The sequence below is a fragment of the Anolis sagrei genome, chromosome 2, assembly GCF_037176765.1.
Source record: "Anolis sagrei isolate rAnoSag1 chromosome 2, rAnoSag1.mat, whole genome shotgun sequence".
Lineage (NCBI taxonomy): Eukaryota > Metazoa > Chordata > Lepidosauria > Squamata > Dactyloidae > Anolis > Anolis sagrei.
In genome coordinates, this window is record NC_090022.1 from 187,730,236 (window position 1) to 187,753,398 (window position 23,163).

General features: G+C 40.1%; 2 protein-coding genes across 3 annotated transcripts in view; both read right to left on the minus strand.

Moving 5' to 3' along the window:
* LOC132765458 (sterol O-acyltransferase 2-like) overlaps positions 1-9,791 on the minus strand; it is a 30,843-nt gene extending 21,052 nt beyond the window's left edge. Inside the window, exons 1-5 of one of the 2 annotated variants that reach the window (XM_067464263.1) lie at positions 9,658-9,791; positions 6,149-6,326; positions 3,702-3,761; positions 2,597-2,704; positions 17-299 (exon numbers count right to left, since the gene is read on the minus strand). In XM_067464263.1, the coding sequence (XP_067320364.1) occupies positions 17-299; positions 2,597-2,704; positions 3,702-3,761; positions 6,149-6,231 (534 nt within the window). In that variant the 5' untranslated portion in view covers positions 6,232-6,326; positions 9,658-9,791. Of the gene's footprint in view, positions 1-16; positions 300-2,596; positions 2,705-3,701; positions 4,109-6,148; positions 6,327-9,657 lie in introns of those variants that run through there. The other variant, XM_067464264.1, reaches the window with a different exon arrangement.
* Positions 9,792-18,763: 8,972 nt separating this feature from the next.
* Positions 18,764-23,163, minus strand: part of LOC132767704 (sterol O-acyltransferase 2-like) — a 30,992-nt gene continuing 26,592 nt past the window's right edge. Inside the window, exons 13-14 of the mRNA XM_067465564.1 lie at positions 21,587-21,708; positions 18,764-19,490 (exon numbers count right to left, since the gene is read on the minus strand). Of these exons, the coding sequence (XP_067321665.1) occupies positions 19,440-19,490; positions 21,587-21,708 (173 nt within the window). The 3' untranslated portion in view covers positions 18,764-19,439. The remainder of the gene's footprint in view (positions 19,491-21,586; positions 21,709-23,163) is intronic.

The following is a 23,163-nucleotide window of genomic DNA, read 5'->3' on the forward strand; positions in this document are numbered from 1 at the left end:
TATTCTAATCTCACACCTGCTCGATGGTAATGACGCAACAGGAGGCAGGCCCAAAAGGCTGTGACATGAGAGTGTAGACAGGATAGAAGCCCAAAACAGTAGCATGGCCAATCAGCAACACCCCTGCTGCAATGCTTGTGAGGAGAGTGGGCAACTGGAGTGTCTTCAAGAGCTTGACCCAGATTTGCAGGATCTGATAGGGAACCAATAAGGTGTAGAGGAACATGACGAGCCAAGGCAAGAGTGTCATGTGTAGCCGTCCAAAAGCAAAGACAATCATTTCAAAATCAAGGAAAATGCTGTGAATGACAGAAAAGAAACTGTGAGCACACAACAACTAAGACTAGGATAAAATAGATGGGCACTGATGGAACATCAAGGCAGGGTCATTTGGCCCCTTCTATACTGTCATATAATCCAGATTATCAAATCATATAATCCAGATTATCTTATTTGAACTGGATTATATGAGTTTACAAAGCTTTAAAAAAAGGCACAACTGGTGCCCATGAATATTCTTCTCTGTAAGAGTATATCAGCATACCCGATGAAGGAAAACTTAGTTTGCTCTCTACTTTCATTGCCCACCTAAACTACTAATAGTCTAATTTACAGTGGGAGCTGGAGGGTCTACCTGATTCTGGTCCGAATCCTTAGGCCAAAAAACTCACCAGTGGAACAAAGACCACCCGAATTTTGGATGCTGCATGATTTTTCTTTCTCTGCTTTTCTACCAAATACTTTTCTCCACCAGTGGGATACCTGTGTCAGGAACTCTCATCAGATTTCTTTTAGATAGGGTTCCTCGGGTGTGTTTGTGAGTGGATCATGATTCTGCCATTCTTATAAAAGCTGAAGAATGCTTTGCATAAACTCCAGGAAAAAAGTATATAATGAAGCCTCAATTTGTTCAAAAGGCATTGGGATGGGAAACATTGCTTTCAATATATTTTCTCCATTGTGTATAAATCTAATATGCAAAATTAACATACTATAGTAGTGGAAGACATATTTGCATCAGTGAGGAGGTGAGGAAGTCAAGCAGTCCATCTCTGTCAAAATGTTGAATGGGAGCGCTTCCAGACAGCACTCAAATCTGCACCAAATCCACACTGCTTTGGTGTGGATTTGAGTCCCCACACCCACCCTAAAAGCCCAGGCTTTCCCAGGGTGTGTGTGTGTGCCCCCATGCCATCCCAGTAACTACCGGGATGGCATGGGACCACCTAGAAGCGCCCCAAAATAAGCCCTTAAAATGTAAAACAACTTACTGGTCCACCATTAAGGTACTGCTGGCATCCTCCTGGCACGTTCTATGCACCAGGAAGACTCCAGAAGTACCTTAATGTTGGTCCAGTAAGTTGTTTTACATCTTAAAGACTTATTTTGGGGGGAGTGGTGGCTGCCATCTCACATCTTTGGGCTCCATTTATCTTCCGAGCCCATTTTAAGGTGCAGGTGCTTACCTACAAAGCCCTGAACGGTTTGGGACCAGCCTACCTGCGTGACCGCATCTCTGTCTACGAACCCACGCGTTCACTTCGTTCATCTGGAGAGGCCCTGCTCGTGATCCTGCCTGCGTCGCAAGCGCGTTTGGTGGGGACACAAGACAGGGCCTTTTCCGTGGTGGCCCCCCAACTCTGGAACACCCTCCCCAAAGATCTTAGACAGGCCCCTACATTGGCAGTCTTCAGAAAGAACTTGAAGACCTGGCTGTACCGATGTGCCTTCCCCGAATAGGAAATCTCCAATACCAAGTCCCAGAAGCACTTTATTAGAATTAAGATTGCTGCACACTGCACACTGCACTTGCCATATAATCCTTACATATCACCTGTCACATCAGACTTTTAATCCTGTACCCTTTACTCTGGCCCGGCCCAGTTTTATTGTGTTTTGGTGTACTGTTTATTGCTTGTTGTTTTGTTGTTTTAATATTGCTTTAATTGTTTTAATTTGTTTAGGTGTATTGTTATGTTGTGTATTGAGGCCTTGGCCTTTGTAAGCCACATCAAGTCCTTCGGGAGATGCTAGCGGGGTACAAATAAAGTTTAATAATAAAATAATTTTTAAAAAGATGGCTGTGGGGATTGACCCCAGGTAGCCTCAGGACTACCCGGGAGTCAGTCCCCACAGGTCCAATACCCCATTAGACCCGGGCCATTCAGGAAGGCCTAGGTCTAAGGAGTATTTAATTAATTCAGGACAAAGCAGGGTTTACCTGCTTTGTCCCGAATTAATTCACTTTTACCGGAGGTGTTAAAGTAGCCTGCTGTACATGAGTGCTGTACCCGAGTGCAGAGTAGGATGTATTTCCCTTTATCAAAAGATACAATTACCAATCAGTCCGGCAAACAAACAAAGCTTAAGAGGTAGTGTAGAAATATTTTTCTTTCTAATTACTGGGATAACACATTATTTTAGACTGACCCTGAGCCAGGAACTGGACGCTGGAAGCATCTTAACGCAAATATATTGTTTCTGGGGTTTTTTAATCATTTGAAAAATATCCAGACATCTCTTCCTCTGATAGGCTATTTTGGAATGCTTAAGCATATAATGCAAGAAGGTTCTCAGGCTCACTCATGAACCATACCGTCCTGTATCGATGAAATCCACAAGGACCGCCCTAACAACAACGATACAGAATACTGCCACAAAGATGTTGTAGATGGCGCGGAAATGTTGCACTTCCAGAAGCTCACTGGAAAAGAGAAACAAATAACAGGGTTAATTCTGAGTGGGTAAGTGCTTATGTGGGAGATTCAATATTAAATAGTTGAGTTTAGTCCTGTGGCTCCCTGGCATCAGCTGTGAATCCAGATAATATACTGTATATTAAGGCTGATGGCCTGGAATTGTAAGGATAGAACAACAGAATCCAACATCATACAAGAATATGGTCTAGGATTGAGAAGTAGAGTTTTATAATGGCAGTAGTTCACTGGAATTGTTCAGGTAACAAAAGAGATGACTGTGTACATGGGTGTCTCGGCCAATAAAAAATTCAAATAGATTACATAACATAGTTTTCACTTTGTTGAGGCACCCGCTCCCTGTGGTAGAGAAGGCTGAAGACCTTGTAAAACCATTAAGCCATTCTAGTTAAAGTGGTGTCACACTGCAAACATCAGGGGCAAACCAAGAATGGGCAACTTGGAAGTCCCTGAACAGACTCAGAAGTGGAGTGGGCAGATCAAAAGAAAACCTGGCAAAATGGCACTACCTAAAAGAATCCCACACCTTGTGTGAATGTGGAGCAGAACAGACAACTCCACATCTGCATGCTTGTCCACTATGCCCTGCCTCATGTACAGAGGAAGAATTGTTGGAGGCTACAGACAATGCTGTTGCTGTTACCCGTTTTTGGTCAAAAGATATTTAGCCGTCTGGGTGCCTTCTATTTTTATCAGTCTTATACTAATTTATGCAATGCTTTTGATACAAAATAAATAAATAACTGCATTAGTTCTATAGTGTCTATGTATCCATACTGCTTTTTAAAATGAGATCAATTGGATATTGCAAGAACTTTAAGAAATGTTCTATGTGCTTCCAAAAAATCTATACTGGAATAAAATAACTTGCCCAGGGTTATCTGGGTAGCCTGTAGAGCTCCAGAGCCATTCATTTCACACAGTGTCCCTCTTACGTTTTATCTTTATCTGTCAGGACTAGGAAAGAAAGAAAAATATACTCACTCAAGCAAGGATTTTTTTTCAGTAAAGACTTTCCGTTTCAGCGGAAATGGGCTCATCTTTCTGTGGGATTTCAAGATAGACATTAGCAATAATACTCTGATTTTCTTCTTTCCTTAATGGTCTCCCTTTGGCTTATATTTGAGTCAGGGTATACTCTTTAATAAATGTGCACTATGGTGCATTACCCTTTACATCCGTTTCTTTGTATCATCCTTGCCTCCTGTGTCTCTTCCAGTTTTTCTTCATGCAGCTGGCCTCAGTGGCTACATGACCCCATGGCTCCCACAGACCTTGGAGCAGAGATCTCCCTTGCCCTTTTCTTACATTCACCAGATCTTCATCTCAGTAAACCTCATGCCAACCCTTACCCCCGTGGATACCCCCATTCCCTCAACTGAGAACCCCCAGTATCCATGGATCCCTATTTGTGAACCTATTTAATGTATTATATTTTATATCTCTATATCTTTTGGAGAATGAAGCCACTGGTTGAGACCCAAGTGACCTTTCACCAGCACCTCATCATCTAGGAACTCCCTCCAGCCGTTTACCTGGGCATCAGCTATATACAATGGACACAAGCACCCATCATCTCTGGGGCCAATCCATCTCTATTGACTCCATAGAACCAGCTGTGCATAGGACAATGGGATACTGATGCTGGACTGCCTGTCTTGTGCAGCTACTTGGGCATGATAAAAGACATTTATCACCGGGCATGACTGCTCTGATGCTGGGAAGTCATTTCCTGTTTTCACACACTGAAATTTCCCTTTTCCTTGGACTGGATTTGCTAATCCTATCAGTTTGGACAATGCTCTATGTGGACTACAATGGACACAGGTGCAGCGGGTGCCTGACCCGCCTTAATGGGTCACTCACTAACCCAAAAGGACATTCCATAAAAAGCATGGGACCAGAGGCCCCCTCTTTGTTCTGTCCCTTGGCTGGGACAATGGTAATCGTTTCAGAACACTTTGTACTCCTTTGTCTCCTGGATCATCTTGCCCCCCATCAGCCATTGGAGAGCGGAAATCTGCCACGGAAGCAAGGAATGTCTCTGATTGGCTGGCTGGTGCTGCAGTCCCGCCTCTCAAGGAAAATCTTCCCAGCTGGCCATGAAGTCAACCTGGCTCCACCAATCATGGTGAAGCTGGCTCCAGCTGGGGCGTGAGCAGGAAATACAAAATATTCCATTGTATCAAATGTATGCTTTTGCCTGTATGAAGTATCTTAGCTTCCTTTAGCAGCTTACCGCAAGCTGTCATCCTTTCCTGAAATCTTGGCTCTTCTGTTGTGCCTTTGGAGAGTGATCATTCACCCCATTTCTGTCTGTTCCATCTACAATATTGTCCTTATGATGCACTTTCCCCCATCCTAAATTGAAGGCCTAACTGTACTGCTCGTCCTTTTTGAGCTCCTCTCAAATACACTTTTTCTACTCCTACCTCATCCAGGGTTTTATCATTTTATCTTGTCCATTTGGCCTGCCCATTGTGTTCGATTTTCTATTATGCTATTTTGCGTTGTTTACTTTATTTTGCCACTGTATGTACTTTATTGTGATGTAATTTTTGTTGTTGTTGAGATCGGATTATGACTTTACTGATGAGACGTGATGGATTAGTTATTTGGATATATTGATGCTATGTTGATTTACTGATGTATTGTTGTATTGTTTTAACTGCTTTAGTGACTGTTTAAATGTTAATGCTAATGCTATGCACTTTGCATATTGACCTATTGTAAACCGCACTGAGTCGCCTACGGGCTGAGATAGTGCGGTATACAAATAAAGTAAATAAATAAATAAATAAATAAATTGTATTTTGCACTTTCTTTTGCTGTATTGTATCTTTGGTCTTGGCCTCATGTTAGCTGCCCCGAGTCCAAGTCCCTTCGTGGAGATGGTGGCAGGGTATAAATAAAGATTATTATTATTATTATTCCAGCCAGATCGAAATAAAATTACCTCGGTGCTTTCTTCTTCAACTGGTGAGATTTCTTGATTGGGGAACATTGTCTTTAGCTATTTCATCTTGCCAGGTTCACGGATCCACAGGAGGCCTGCTGCCGGAACCGGCCATCCACTTAACAGGACTCGGTATCTGCACTTCGGGATTTGTTATCCATGGCCTGGATCTCATTATCCGCGGCTGCTTTAAATTGCTCCATTTCATTACCATAACTTTGTTCTTCTATCATTTGAATGTTTATCTTTCTTTTTTTATTGTTCAATTTGTTATTTATAAAGTACATTTTCTTATTTAAAACATGTAACAAAAATTGGGGTGGGAGTGGGTGAGTTTGAGGGCATGGAACAGATTAGTAACATTTCAATGGGAATTTTTGCTTTGACATAAGAGCATTTTGAGTTAAAAGCAGTCAAAGAACAAATTAAACTCTTAACTCAAGGTAAGACGTTGGCACATTTTACTGGCACTTGCCTTGGTTCCTGTTTCTTCATGGCCTCCCCTTGCAGTGTCCTTGGTCTCATCCCTTCACCAGTGCTCATCATCCCCGGCTCCATGTTGGTACTGAATTTAAAGAGGCACTTATTGAGTTTAAGTTTGACAGTCTGTCCTGCTTGAAGGTTCAGTGAACAGAAGGGGAAAATGTTCTCACCTGGAAGGAAAGAATTGCAGCTTGTCAGTGATACGATAACCTCTGTCACATTAAATTGGGACCTCAAGGCCAGTGACTTCATTCTTTTGAAGAAGAGACATTTTCTGCTATTTAAATTGGGAGCACCTTTCATTTTGAAAGCTGAAAATAATATTTATTAAGCTTAAATATTTACATCCCTCCTTTCAATTCCCATAACTCTAGTGGGGAAATAAAGCTACTATGGAAAAGAATGTTTGTTAGTGCTTAGATATATCCATTTACCATATCTTCATGTGGCTGCATTTAGGGTATGTGCAGTCCTTGTTGGTTATCTGTGTGTTGTTTGCCTGTGGCCATTGCTTAGACCTAAGTACTCAAGGCCAAGGCCAGATTCATCAAATGAGTTTTCATGGGAAACAATTCCTCATTCAACACAGTTTAAAATCTCCTCCCCCATCCCAGAGGGTCTCTCTAAATCTTTGCATATATGTGTGTGTATGTGTTAGAATTGCTCCTTTGCCGCAAGCACAAGAAAGTCTATTAACTCCTTTGCGACTAGTGCTCCCAGGTCTTAATCAGCTTCTCAGTGTGTAAGACAGAGGTTTCTCATGGTGAGAGCATGGCCATGAAAACTGTGCTTATGTTTTCTTCATTTGCCGGACTTGATGTTCCATATCTAAGTTGCATACTAGATGTGTCTGTGATGGCTGCTTGAGCTACTGTGGTCAGTGGCAACACCAGAAGATGATAACCTTGTGATATTGATATGTGATATCAGCTCCATGGGTCCGAGTTCCTGTCATGCCTAGGCTTCAATCCAAAATAAAACATGGCAAGGTGAAGGCAAAGATCAGAGATTTTATTCACTTTGGCCAAAGTGGATGCCAGAGGAGTCTGCACTTGCAAATCAGATGTAAGAGCAATAGATACACGCAAAGACATTTATAGAGGTTTAGCAGCTATTCTAACGATGGACTTCCGCTGCCTTGAGCGCTGATTGGGGCAAATTGGTGCAGGCTTTGATCCATGTGCTGATGCTTGAAGCATGCCGTTGGTTGCTACAACCGATTGGTTTCCAGGTTTGGGAGGAAATTTAATAAACTGTAATTGCTCAGTTTGAAGCGTGTGGCTGTTTCTTGGGTCTGCCTTTTTTGGGTGTTGGAGATAAGGAATGTAGGTAGGGTTCAGGGTTGATGGGCGCTAATGGTTGTAATCCTGTCTGCCAGCCTGGGTGAGACAATGGGTCTGAGATAGTGAAACAATGGGTATTGGCACACCTAGATTGGCATACCTTGCTTTTCTCAGGGAAAGACAGACTTAACTCTGTGCCTTTTCCTGCTGGCCAGAGATGAGTTCATTGTTAGGTGTAAAGGTTTACTGTGGCAAGGAAAGGGATAGTCATGGGTGATTATGTCAACTGCTCCTTCCTGGCATCTTCCTTGCCATGGGTTTTGGGGTCTTTTGGCATCCCAGGTTTTCAACAACAATATCAGACAATGAATTTATTATAAAACTGCCAACCCAAGAGATCTCTTTCTCTCACAAAATGGGGTCTCTTGTCATGGCAATGAATTTATTTAAAATAATTTTGTAATTTCATCTAATCTGATTTTAGCAAACTTATTCTTTAGTCAGGTTTTAAGCGTTTAAATGTATTTTAGCAAATTATTACAAGTGTTAGGATAGAGATTTGTATGCTTGTCTTTTGTCTTTAACCGTTGATATGGTCAGAGGACGAATCAAGGAGCAAATCTATCTTTCTATCTCTCTAACAATATTAGATTGTGTCATCATTTGGTGTCAGAACAAGACATAAAGAGAAAAGAAAATGTTCTGCAATCATCTGCATGACATAGCTGTGGCACCTGTGATTTTTTAAAAGGGGAAATATCAGAGAAGAGATAACAATAATTTATGAAAAGCAACTCTGGATGGTTCTGTAGAGACTGTACTACCTGAGACTCTGAAGGAACCAACAACTGAATGTAAACCTGCTGGTAACTTTCTGCTGCTGTGCTATAGAGTGTCCTAACCTATTGCATTTGCATATGGTTTGGTAACTGCATAGGAAGAGGGTCACCACTTCTGCACAGAGAATCATTGGTTGTCCTCTCTCCTGTTTGGAAGAATTTTATAAGTCCCACAGCCTTTAGAAGGCTCAGAGCATGATTGGGGATCCATCTCGCCCAGCATATTCTCTTTAAAAAAAATTATTGCCACCTGGCAGAGTGACAAAAATGACAGATCTAGAAATAGCTTTTATCCTAGAGCTGTGGCTATGTTGAACTCCATGGTTTTGCATTGATGTGGCATTGGGGACTGTGCGATGGTGGTTGGAGTGTGGGGGTATGGATGTGTTGTTTTTGTCATGTGTGCTGGAGAAGGCATTTAATTTCATTGTGGGAAATGACAATAAAGCTGTTCTATTCTATTAGGTTCAACCTCTGGTTCAACATGATGTCCAGTGTAGAGCATTCCCAGCAGATACTAGTCCATCGTTGCTCTAGGCAATTGGTTTCACAGTCAAACCACTCTCATCCTTAAAAGGTTCTAATGTTCAGCAGAAATCTACCATCTTGTAACTTGAAAACATCTATTTCTACTTTATGAGGCAGTAGAGAAGTAAACATCCCCTCCTCTCTGTGGCAGCTCTTGAGGTATTTAACAAGTGTGATTATGTTTCCTTAGCAGTAGCATCACCAGGCTGAGCATGCCCAAGTCCTTCAACATCTTCTCAGACATGTTTTGTTCTTCATACCTCTTATCATCCTCACTGCCCTTCTTTAAGTGCATTTCAACTTCTTCAAATGAGGCACCCAGAACTGACTGTGGTATATCAGATGAAGCCCGAATAGTGCAGAATATAGGGAGACCACTTCTCTTGGAAACTATGTTTCTATTAGGGTATTGTGTGGTTTCCGGGCTGTATGGCCGTGTTCTCGCAGTATTTTATCCTGATATTTCGTTGTCGTCATCATCTTTGTTTATACCCTGCCACCATTTCTCAGAAGGGCCTCAGGCCATCTGATGGTGTTTCTATCTATTTCATTTTAGTCAGTTTGCTGAACAAAATATCACATGAAATCTCTCCACATCATTTCCACCATCCACTAACACAGTCATTTTTTTTAAAAAAGGTTAATTTGGCAGGATTTGTTTTTGATAATGCCATGCTGACTCCTACCAATTACGTCATTGCCATCAGCATATATGCCATTAATTGACATAATAACTGTACTTGCTTAACTCAGACAATAGTTGACTATGCCCATGATAGATCAATATATCCAGGATTGATTTAAGCTGTCATTTTTCATTACAATTTATTGAAAAATGAAAGAAGACTAACCTCTTTAGATGTCAAAAGCAGCCCACAGTCATCTGTACCAACACATCACCATGAATGACAGGACAGCAGTGCCACAAATAAATAGTGCAAAGGGTATAATACATTTACAAGATTCATTACAGACATGGTTTATCCACCCCATTCTTGCATAAGGCTTCAAAGACTAGAACATGAGAACTCCATTCTCCATCTAGTTCACCTACAGCACCCAAATCATCAATCAGATCATTTCCTTCTGTAAACTCTGTGGACATACTACTGTGTGTAATATTCTTGGCTGAACTACAAAGTTAATTCCAAATTAGTCATTGTTTCAGAGACTATCAGATGCCCATTGTTTCTGCAATATACTGAGTAGCTTGTGTGGGTGAGAAGAAAGTGGATGATGTCTTGTACACACTGTGATCTAGACCAGGGGTTCCCAAACTTTTTCAGCCACAGAACCCATTTTGAAGCAAATGTTTCTCACGGAGCCCCAAGAAATGTTGAGTGTTTAGTTCTACCTGTTTATGTTCTATGAGAAATATTACACATGAGACATATACAGAAATATGAGTAATAAGGTGTGTGTGTGTGGTATATATATTAATAAAAGAAAGAATAGCAAAAAGAACTGGAGACAATATTATTCATTATTTAAATCTACAAAATGATCTGATAACTAGTTAAGGTATTTGAAAAATGAAGTTAAGGTGAACAATGTGCCTGCTTCTTGCGCCAGACTTTGTCATAGTTTAGTGAAGATTTCCTGAAATCTCCCTCCTCGCCATGTCTTCTTTTAATGCCCAGAGCACCCTCATTATTATTGTTCCCCTGGCTAACGAAGGTCCAGCTCAGTTTCCTCCAAACCTTCTCTCTTTCTCTTTGTCTCTCTCCTCTGCCTTTCAAACACTTTCATTGCCTGACTGAGTCACTTGGCTCAATGGTTCTTCATCATCCCAGCTCTGCTCCTGTGATTTCTGCTGGCAGTTTCTGAACTCGGAGTGCCAGGCATGTAGCTGGGGGGGGGGGGGGGGGGGTTTGAGGGGCTTCAGCCCCCCCCCCCCCGAAATTCTCATGGTGGTTCGCGAAAAGGCCTTACTGGTGCATTATTTAAACTGTTGTGTTTATTCATATCATGATCTGATCACCATGGGGGTATTGGGGTATGGGGGTATTGGGGTAATGATACAAAAGGTTTGCTAGGGTAGACCCTCTTTCACTCAGACTCAGCCCCCCCCCCCGAAACTCAGCCTCCCCCCGACCCCCCCTGAAAAAAACTCAGCCCCCCCCCCCCCCCCGAATCGAAATCCTGGCTACGGGCCTGAGGAGTGCTCAACTTTTCTGTTTATTATTTGGAAATTAATCCCTTCCTCTTCTCCAAAATGTTCTCCAATTCCAATTTTCTTTTAGCGAATCCTACCTTATTATCTTTTAAAAATTTATCATATGATTAGTGATAGCAAAACCAATAATTTATCCCTAGCTCTTCTCTTTCTTTTAATTTCCAGTGCTCTTTTTCTTTAATTAAGTACTCCCTATAATTAAGTTCTCATTTCCTCGTTAAAAATTGGATTTAGTGTTGCTTCCAAACAGTGTTTTTTTCCCCATGCTCACCTTATATGTTTCCAAATTGCTAAAAGGCCAGCTCTTATAGGATGTCTACAAAAGTCTTAATTAATCTTATCTTATTCATATCAAAAATACAACCAAATAATAGGCTATATCCCTCTAAATTGAGTAAAACTGAATTTTCTAATCTTACCAACACCTTTATCCAGCTCAAGCCTACTTCTTCATAATAATGCTTAAGGTCTTGCAGCATTCAGCCCCCCTCTTATTGGTTTTTATAAGCAACTAGCCATCCCCTGCCACGCATTGCTGTGGCCCAGTCTGTGTATATGTATTTTGTGTGTGTATATATGTGTATAGGTGTGTGTATATATATATATATATATATGTGTGTGTGTGTATATGTATATATGTGTGTTTGTGTATATATGTGGTTTTGCACATGCGTTGTAATGCATTTTTATTTTTTGGCTTTTTAAGTCCCTTCCACTGTGTTTTTCAGTGTTTTTATGGGTGATGGTCACTCGTTGGCCTGATAGGTGAATTGTGTCCAAATTTCGCATCAATTTGTCCAGTGGGTTTTGAGTTATGTTAATCCCACAAAAATTTTATTTATATAGATTCTAGCTTTTTCCCATTCTATATAAATTTGGCCAAATCGTTACTCCATTGTTTGAAATTCCTCACTCCTTATTGGTAGATTTTGAAATGAAAATAGCATTTTGGGAAATACCATAATTTTTATCACATCCTCCCCATCCAAGTTAGTTGAATTCTTTGCCATCTTTTCAAATTGTCTTTATTCTCCTTTCATGTCTTTTCCCCATAATTATTCAAAATTACCTTATAACAACAACAACAACAACAACTTTATTTTTATACCCCACCACCATCTCCCCAAGGGGACTCAGGACAGTTTACATGGGGATAAGCCCAAATTACAAATAAAACAACAGCAATTAAGATCAGTCAAATAAAAACATCATACAGTACAGCAACAACAAAAAAGCAATATCATGGCTGAAAAGCAGAATCAGAGCTGGGTCCGGGCTCAAGTAAGTGCAGTAAAATTCCTAAATAGAGCCGGGGAAAGTGCAAAAGTCAAGTGTACAGGGAGTGATCATGGAAAAGGAACTCCTCTCTTGTTCCCACCAACTGCGCTTGAGATGGGTGGGACAGAGAGAAGGGCCTCCTCCGTGGGCCGCAGTACCTGTTCCGGTTTGTGTGCAGAGATGCGATGTTTCAAATTGTCTGAGTCTGAACTGTTTAGGGCTTTATAGGTAATGACCAGCACTTTGTATTTAGTCCAGAAACAGACCAGCAGCCAGTGGAGCTGCCACAACATAGGAGTGGTTCTCTTCCTGTAAGGAGTGGTTATCTTCCAGTTAGTAACCTGGCTGCCAATCCTTGAACTAGTTGCAGCTTTCGAACTATCTTCAATGGCAGGCCCATATTCATATACATATACATAGTTTTGGAAATTGAGATATAGCTTTTTAAAAAAATTAAAACGATAACAATACCAGTGATACAAAAGCTAGTTTTCCAACCAAAATTGCAAAGGTTGAAGTATTGGTTTAACTGCTAGGTAATTTAAAAATGTACGCAAATGAGGAATTTACAGGATTTTCCAAGATGCAAAAGGCCCCTATATGTTGATACATTTTAAGGAGCCTATGCGTGGAGTGATAATGGGAGTAGTATTCCATCACATTTAGAGGCAACCTGCAAACTGATGTTTTTATAAATGTTTTTAAAACATCAAACAACACAACAGAATGAAGTTGACAATTTAAAATGTATTTATTCTCAAAACCTGTACTGATCACTTAAAATGTTTCTTTTAAAAATCCCTAGCCATTGTTAAGTTAGAGTAGAGGCAATTTCATTTCGACTCATGCTGCACAAAGACAAATAATTTCAAGCTATATCTGATGACATATGAAAAGAGGTGTTATGCAATGTCATACACTGTGCTTGTTTATAATCTAACCTCAATTCAACAACACTTTGATATGGCAGAAGCAAATGCAACTAGGGAGTATCCATGCTTGTACCCTTTTTGAAACAAGTACCTCTTTCCCAATGACATGCATATGAAGATCTTGTTCTGGTAGGTTGCTGTGACACCAAGCCTGCCCCACTTCTTAGGCCTAACCTAATCTGATGCTTATCTACCACACTAAGTAAGAAAGTAACTTTATTTTTATACCCTGCCACTTTCTCCCCACAGAGACTCGTGGTGGCTTACAAAGGGAACAAGCCTGAAAATCAGAGATAAAATAAAACAAATTAAAACCAATCAAATAAAATAATAAAAAAACACAATCATAAACAACATCATAAAACAATGTGGCTGAGGTAAAAGTCATAGCTGGGATCAGGCTTAATGAGTGGAATAATTCCTTAAAGGACTCAATGCAAAGTGCGGAGACCAAATGTACAGGGACTAGGGCATAACCTAAGCAAAATGTCGAGGAACTACCTTACTACAACAATCAGCCCCATTTGTAACCTACCTTTACTCTCTCATGCTGGATTTATACCAGGGATCCTCAAACTAAGGCCCGGGGGCCGGATATGGCCCTCCAAGGCTATTTACCCGGCCCTCACTCCAAGTCAACCTACGTCTGAAATGTCTTGAAAGCACACAACAACAATTCTATCTCATCAGCCAAAAGCAGGCCCACACTTCCCATTGAAATACTAATAAGTTTATATTTGTTAAAATTGTTATTCATTTTAATTATTGTATTGTTTTAAAGTGTTTTTTGCACTACAATAAGATATGTGCAGTGTGCATAGGAATTCATTCATGTCTTTCTCAAATTCTAATCCTGCCCTCCAACAGTTTGAGGGACTGTGACCTGGCCTTCTGTTTAAAACGTTTGAGGACCCCTGATTTATACTGTCATATAATCCAGATTTTCATAGGAGATGATCCAGATTATCATCTTTGAACTGGATTATGAGTGTGCAGTGCCATATAAACCCATTCAAATAAGATAATATGGATTTTATATTGCAACGTAGATGGAATCTCCCTGTGGCATGCATAATGTTTCAGATGAAAATAAAACATCAAACATTTTGTTGCCTTGAAAAGTCTTATAGCAGCTATGCACAAGAGAAGTGTGTGTGTTCATGGCCAATTTCTGTCATCTCATAATGCATCTAGGCCTGCTCCTTTTTTATTGCTTGCACCATCATGTTTATTGCACATGAAAGGACCCTCTCTGTTACTGTGATTTTCCTGTCTGATTACTCTCAATGCCTCTGCCATCTAATTGGGTTTTATTTATTTGTAAATAATGGATTGAGATTGAGATAGTTGTTTTTTTAATTTGCTTTGAGTGTGTTCTGAATGGGCAGTTCACCTGTAAAGGAAGAGTATTATTACTTACTTGTGTCTGTGACCCCTTCTACATTGCCATATTGTTAGGGACCACAATTCAGGGTCCCTGCATTGCGTCTGGACGCAGGAGGCAGAAAGACAAACACACAGTCTCCGGAGAAATACAAAAGAAAGGTTTATTTTGTCATGATCATGAGACATCCAGCCACACCAAACAGGTCTTGGTACTTTCAAGAGGCTACTGCGGCCAGTGTCTCTCAGACACACATTATATAGACAAGAACCTTTGGCACTGCAGCAAAAGTTATCCAATTACAAACTACCATTGAGGCTTAATTCCTTATTTAGCACATTGACTGACTTCTTGTAAATCACATGATTTCTTGACAATGGAAATTACAAATAGCTCTTTCCCTCATATATGGCAATAGACACTTGGACAGCTTTTAAACCTTCTGCCTGAACTGTCTTGTGAAAGTCGTTGATTGCACATGTTTCTTAGATGCTAATCACAAATATTTCAGACAAGATGGACCCTTAGTGGAATCTCATTTCTAAATATAGAGGGGGTCCATTTTTAACATTGATTTCTCTAGTTTTGTGATTATTGCCCTATCAATATAATATCCAGATAATCGGCTTTTAACTGATATAACCCAGTTCAAATAAAAATGTGGATTATTTGCTTTGATAATCTGAATTATATGGCAGTGTAGAAGGGGTCTGAGGCTGTAATCCTAGATAGCTAACCTTTTTGTTCTTTAGGTATTTTTGAATTTACCATGTAGAGACCCCAACCACTATAGTCAGTGGGGCAAAGGATTATACTATGTAACAAAATTTGAAAAAAAATCTATTCCTGATTTGAAAGTGATGTTTCTCATTTACCTATGTTGTACTTACTTTGAAAGTAATTCTTATACTCCATAAACTTCGTTCTTGTGGCTTGCACAAACTATGTTGAGTTGGTTGAGACTCTATGAGATATTAGCTGAAAAACTATAGCTGAATCTGCTTCAGGATGTCCCGCAAGAACAAAGTTTTGACAATCTAATACACTTTTTCTGTGTTTTTATGATAGACCCAATTAGGAAATTTATACCTCAGGAACAAAAATCATGTTACATAGTGCTATGGGATGCTGTAATGTCAAACATTTCAGAGGGATCAAAATTCATCTACCCTGTTCCATATATTTCCATCAGCTACAAAACATCAACATCTTTTCAAGTCAAGGTAGAAATTGGTACATCTGATAAAGTGGGCTATTAAAGTACCCCAAGTACCCAATTTTAATTCAGATATTGATTGGGAGTGACTGGGAGCATCTCTAACCTTAGGATCCCAGTTTTGGTTAGCTTGAGTCCATATAGCTTTCTGAAAGGGAAATTCAGTCTGCTACAGCCTATGGAGGCCCTACAGTTATGCCGGTTCATTAAAGACTCATCGCCTTTGCCCATGAATCAATTGTATTCATAGAACCAATTTCTCCATCTTTATCACAGTCTTTTTATGCACTAATTTATAATTTTGATTTGGTCAGGCTGTATGAGCCTGTTTGCCATATATGAGGTATAATTGTCAATTCTGAACTAATTCATTCCCTGTTACAAACCTTTTTGTAATTTTTACTAATCCCCAAATAAGTATTGTACATCTGTTTATTTTTGCATAAACATATGTACAATACTTATGTACACTACTTATGTACAATGTACAATACTTATGTACAATACTTATGTACTTATGTATACTCCAGTTTGGCAGGTTCTAAACCAAGAGACCTTTCTGGAAGTGAAATTCAGCTTCCTACGCAGCCTGTGTAGACCTTAGACTCAGGAGTTGGTGGAAGCTGCCCATGCCTGGTTCCCAAATATTCACATTCTTAGGAGGTGAGCATGAGGCATTGTTGTTTCAGGGGCAGTTGCAACTGGGATGAGGCAAAATTTTCACGCTGGATGATTTTTAACAATTTCATTTCCAGTTTTAGGGGCACAAAAACCCCTGGGATTTAAAATTACTCAGAAAGAAAGGTATACCAACAATTCCCCGACACTTTTAGACCACATTTTGGTCTTAATTTTTTTATATCATTACAGAAAGTGCAGTTGGCAAAACGGGTGAGTTGGCATGAGTCAAGGACCTGAGAACACAATGGCCAAGATGCTATAGCATTTTTAGTATAGCATAGCAAAAATATATTCCAGTGCCATAGCACAAACATGCAATCAATTGTGCAATGGGTGTCATTCTTTTTTATTCACCCACAGCTCACACCCACCTAGTAAAAAAAAAAAGAGAAACAGGATTACACAACTGCAGGATGCGTGTTTGCAAAATACTTGTCTGCACTCGAGAGTGCACTTTCATAACTTGAGAAAGTGAACTACTATGCTGTTTCAGCTCCACCAGTATAGTGGGTTCAGGGCCTGAAGTGCTAAGTTTCCAAAAGACCAGATCAGACACAAATGGGTTGATAGCATTCTGGCTCCAATGCTTTTTAATATTTACATGAAGCTGCTGGAAGACATCATCCACAGGCATAGGGCTGGGTGTTTTCAGTATGCCAGTGATATCCAAATATATTTCTCCATGACTTCAAAAACAGCTTTAGCTAAGAATAGCATGTCTCCTCTCAATGAATACCTGGAGGAGGAAATGGGCTGGATGAGGAAAAACAAATTGATACTAAATCCAGACAAATCAGAGGTTCTTGCCATCAAAGGTCCTAATCTGGGGATGGAGGTGTGTCAACCAGTTCTCGATGGAGTTACACTTCCCCTGAAAGCCTGTGTTCACAGTTCAGGAGTGCTCCTGGATCTGCCTCTCCAAACGTCAGCCCAGGCAGATGAGATGGTTAGGAGTGCTTACTATCAGCTTCGGCTAATATGCCAGCTGCACACATTCCTAGATTTGGAGGACCTAAAGATGATAGTCCTTGCGCTGGTAACCTCAAGGTTGGACTTCTGCAATGTGCTTCTTATTGGGCTATCTTTGTGCCAATTTCAGAAACTCAATTTGGTTCAAAATACAGTATTCAGATTGGTTACGAGAACACCCAGGAGTGATCATATTTCACTAAAGTCACCCTACTGGCTGCCAATTAGTTTCCAGGCAAAGTATAAGGTGTTGGTATTGGACCCTGAAAGCACTATATGGTTTGAGTTCAGATAACCTACAGGATCACCTCTCCCATACAATCCTCCCTGAACACTTAGGTTCTCTGGGGGGTATCTCCTCCAACCCGACTGGCAACTACCACCCAGAAGACCTTTTCATCAACCGTCCCTGGACTTTGGAACGAGTTGTCAGTAGAGCTTCAACAGCTAGATCAACTGTCGGAATTTAAGACACAAGTGAAGACCTATCTTTTTCAGCAGGCCTGCTCACTCTACGTCTAACTTTTGTTTGTGTATTTTCATTTGTATTTTATTGAAATATGTTTTAATACATGGATTCTACAGAGTTTTTTTTAAATAATGATGTATTTTGATTATATGTTTTAGCAATGTTGTAACCCCCCTCAGGACCTAAGGAGAGGCAGGTAAGAAATAATAATAATAATAATAATAATAATAATAATAATAATATTTATTTATTTATTTATTTATTAATGCGCTTGTATACCGCTAATATCTCAGCCTAAATCAGCGACTCATTGCGGTTTACAACACTTAAAAAACAACAATATTCAGTTTAAAAGCATAAAACACATATACAATACAAATTATTGGGCCACCAATAACCATCCAATGCATCTCGTAACTGGAGTCGCAATCCAAATTCATCGTCCATGATTACCAGTCCTTTAGTCATCATAATTCGTTGCAACGGATTAACCGAATGCTTGTTTAAACATCCATGTCTTCAATCTTTTCCGAAACACCATCAGCGAGGGGGCTGATCTTACCTCTATGGGGAGGGTGTTCCAAAGCCGAGGGGCCACCACAGAAAAGGCCCTGTCTCTTGTTCCCGCCAGCCGCACTTGTGAAGCCGGCGGGATAGAGAGCAGGGACTCCCCAGAAGATCTTAGGGTCCTGGTGGACTGATAGGTTGAGATACGTTCGGATAGATAACTTGGGCCAGAACCGTTTAGGGCTTTAAAGGCCAACGCCAGCACTTTGAATTGAGCCCGGTAGCAGATCGGCAGCCAGTAATCATCATCATCATCATCATCATCATCATCAGTGTGTTTGAAAATACATCACACAGTCCTAAACGGTTGGGAAGTGTTCGACTTGTGATTTTGTGATACGAAATCCAGCATATATATCTCGTTTGCTGTGATATACTGTGTTTTTATGTCAGTATAATAATAATAAAGTAGGCTGATGCTTGCTAGTTCTGTGAAAACATTCTGTATTTATGATGTCAAATGAAAGGAAGAAGCAATGAAGGATTGGTGCCACTTTCTTGCTTGCAAACTAGACTGAACAATGTTTTCACAATTAGCAAATACAAGTATGGCCTTCAAAAATAAATTACAGGTATGCGTCTCTCCCTAACTGAGACTATGGCATAGGAGAAGGAGAAGATTTACCCAATGACCTCCAGTAGAGTCCAGTTCCTCTTCCAATCACATTTCCTGGGGCCCTTCCACACAGCCCTATATCCCAGAACATCAAGGCAGAAAATCCCACAATATCTGCTTTAAACTGGGTTATCCACACTCAGATAATGTGGGATTTCCTGTATTGATATCCTGGGATATAGCTGTGTGGAAGGGCCCCCAGTCAGCTTAATATAAAAGAATGGCAGAGGTTTTGAAGAACTACTGTCTTAGAAGTAGGTGCTTCTGCCTGGAGGTTTTTTTTTCCAGTAATGGAGCAGAGAGGAGGAATAACTTTTTGAAAGGCCAGCTGGGGGTTGTTATGACCTAGGAATAACAGGACCAAGTACGTGGAGTCACTCTTGTCCAGAATGTACTCTGAAAGAAAGAAGGAAAAACAAAAGTATAAGAGAGTGAACGATCATGCAAGAGACAAATAGACATCTAGGAAGTTGAGTTAGATTTGGGTGCAGATAACAAGTTAACCATACAAAATTACAATTTTCACGTTAAGGTGCTTTCTAGATGTTGCACACTTCTGCTCCCAAAATCCCTTTCCAACAGCCTTTAAGTGTGATGGTAATGGGAACTGTAGTTAACAATAGGATCAGGCTGGGGAAGGCTTCACTGTTATAGATGACGGCATCCAATAAGGTTATGGACAATGTGAGAAAATTTTGGAATGTGTATGATCTGTGTTTCTTTCCAGGTGAAAACTGCTATGGGTGTCTGGCCCATGGGCCTCTCCAGAGGCAGCACTGGGCTGTCTGAACTTGAAAGAGTGGTTTATTAATTGCTATTAAGATATGATCGCCACGCAGAACATCACATATTAGAGACAGCATGCTACTGAATACCAGTTGCTGTTGAGGAACAGGAATGTAGGGCATATTTAGCATTCCTATTTTGCTCCTGAGATACGTAAACAAAAAGTAACTGATTACCATGGGAAGCAGATGAATCACTGGTCTACTCCAGCAGGCCTTTACATATATACTTCAGTCCTTAAAATTATATATTTCCTGTACTGTTAAATGTAAGATTATAGACTCACTTAGTGAAGTGTTAATATGTTTTTTAAAAGTATTTTTCTGTAAATTCAAGGTGCAGGTTCTTACCTACAAAGCCCTGAACGGTTTGGGACCTGCCTACCTGCGTGACCGCATTTCTGTTTATGAACCCACATGATCTCTTTGATCATCTGGAGAGGCCCTGCTCTCGCTCCCGCCACTTCGCAGGTGCGATTGGGGACAAGGGAGAAGGCTTTCTCTATGGTGGCCCCCCGACTCTGGAACTCACTCCCCAATGATATCAGACAAGCCCCCACATTGGCAGTTTTTAGGAGGAGCCTGTTCCAGTGTGCCTTCCCTGAATAAAGGAAACAATGCCCTGCTCTGACCAATTCCCTGCAAAATGTCCTCAGAAGCACTTTAACTACCCGTTGGGTTGATCTCCCCACATTATCCTTTAAAACCCCCATGCTTATATATACCCTACCTATGTTTGCGCCCAGTGTTTATTTTAAAATTTTAATCTATTACATCTGGCCCGGCAATAATGTTTTAAATTTTTGTGTGTTACTGCTTATATGTGAGTTATATTAATTGTACTGTTTTGTTTGCTTGCTGCTTTGTTGTTTTACTTATGTGTTGTTGGGCTTGGCCTCATGTAAGACACCCCGAGTCCCCTTGGGGAGATGGTGGTGGGGTATAAATAAAGTATTATTATTATTATTATTATTATTATTATTATTAAAATGTAATGGAACAAATGGACCAATAATGGTAGTGATGTAGCAATAGCTATACTTCTACTAACGTTTTATTTATAGAATAAAATCCTTTTCACCAATTATGAATGATATAAACACCCAAGATCTTCAGGAAATGGCTCCAAACAAGTGTACAATGATCACAACTTATGTAGACCCATTCCTCTTGTACCTGATTTAATACAAAATAACGATGAAGAGTTTAAGGAGAGCTTTCCACTTTAATTAAGATGTGAAGGGGCAGTTTCTTTGTCCCCTAAGTTGATACTTAGTTGATTGGTTTTTAATTTTTAATTTATTATTCCTTATAATTGTAAGAAGCAGAGGGAACTGAAAATGGTATACTTGTGAATATCTGCAGACTGGATATTCTACCGTCTTGATGGTTTTTCAGGTTGTCTACATATCAACATTCAAGTACTTTGGATTCAAGCAGCACTCATCAAGCTGACATTGGTTGCTTCTAGTCCTAAGAGGTGTTGTCTCCCACTGGCATTTACTACAAGTGCTTCTGTCATTTATTGATATTTCTGAAATTTCTTATTTGAGAGATCATATTAGAAGTTCGTTAGTTGTAGTGTTTGGATGTGAGCTAATTTATCAATTTCACTCATACAGAATAGGAAACACTTGAATCATAATATAGGCTTGTAAGAGAAAAGAATAGAGAATTTGTTGTACTTCTGCGAGTCAATATGCTCACCTTCTGGACTGGACAGTGGATTCGGGCATACCATTCTAGGGAGTGCATGGAGAACACAAGTGCTAGACCAAATAGCATACGTATCCATAATATGGTGTTTGATTTGGACATTCCCAAGATATCTATGAAGAAGATTGTGTGGATTAATTGTGCTTAGTGGATTATGATGCACAAAAGGAATCTCTGGGTTTTGTAAGCTATCCCTGTTTCATAGTTCCTTTTGATTCCTATTTTCAGGAAGTAGCACATTCCCCATTTCATGGGGCCACACGCATCACTAATTACAGTCATTTGTTTTCAGAAAAGTCATATCTTATGAGGAAAACAACAAGGAATACAAGCTTATTTATTTATTTATTTCAAATATTTGTACCCTGCCCTTCTTTAGATGAGCAGTGTTGGGCAGACAATAAGGCACGAGGGAAGAATCTTTACCTTTCCATATATTTTAGACTGCAACTCTTATAATATTTTACCATTGGGCATTTGAACTGGAGTGGAAATCCAAAACACCTGGATAGTAGACTTCTGCATGTGATTCGGACATACCCTTTATTCAGATCTAGTTTAGATGTTTAGCACTTTTGAAGCGAGTTCTGATATGCCTGCTTGCTGCTCCCTCCCCCCAATATTTAAGAATTTGAATCGAAAGGAGCCTTCGATTCTTAAACTTCGGATGTGTTTGGACGTAGCTCTGATGGAGTTAAAATTCACAGGGCAACCAAGCCCTGCTGAGAGGTGAAGCCAAACCTGATGTCCCACTTCTCCAGCCAATCAGAGCTGATGGAGGAGGCATGGGGAGACAGAGGCAGAGATTGCTAAAAAAAAGTTGTTTTCAAAAATGTTGATATTTTTCCCAAAATCCATGGATGAGTGAAACATTATGCAACTTGATAAGCAAAGAGTGAAAATGTGTTTTACCAGTGTAGCAGGTTTCAACCCAATAGCTTTAGAAATGAGGGAGATAGAAGCCCGTGAATTTTCCCCATATAAAGTAATTTAAGCCAATGCCTGCGTGAACCTGCATTTCCAAGAATGCATTTGGCTACAGCATTAGAATCAGCCTAAAATTCGCAGGACAACCAAAACTTGCTGAGAAGCAAAGCCAAATATGTTGTCATGCCTCTCAGCCAATCAGGGAGGTAGAGGGAGGGGGAGATCACTCTTGTAATTTTTTAAAATTGTTTTTAAAAAGTTTGAAAATTTCCAAAAATTCAGTGGATGAGTGAAACACCATGAAACTTGATAAGCAAGGAGTCAAAAAGGTGTTCTACCATTGTAGCAAGTTTTACCCCAATAGCTTTAAAAATGAGGGAGATAGGCGCCCCATTTATAGTAATTTTATTTAAACTATATGCCTGCGTTAAACTACATTTCTCAGAATATATTGGGCTGCAGCACCAAAGTATGCCATTTAGTCAGTCTTCGAATCTTCCAAGAGCGCTAAAGTAAGTAAATAATAGTATAATAGTATAAATCTGTGCTAAATTGTACTTACTTGGTTGTGTGTCAAGGGGAAAAAAATATTAATAGGACATAAGGAGAGTTTGGACTGTGCCGTTCCGCTTGGAAGAAGG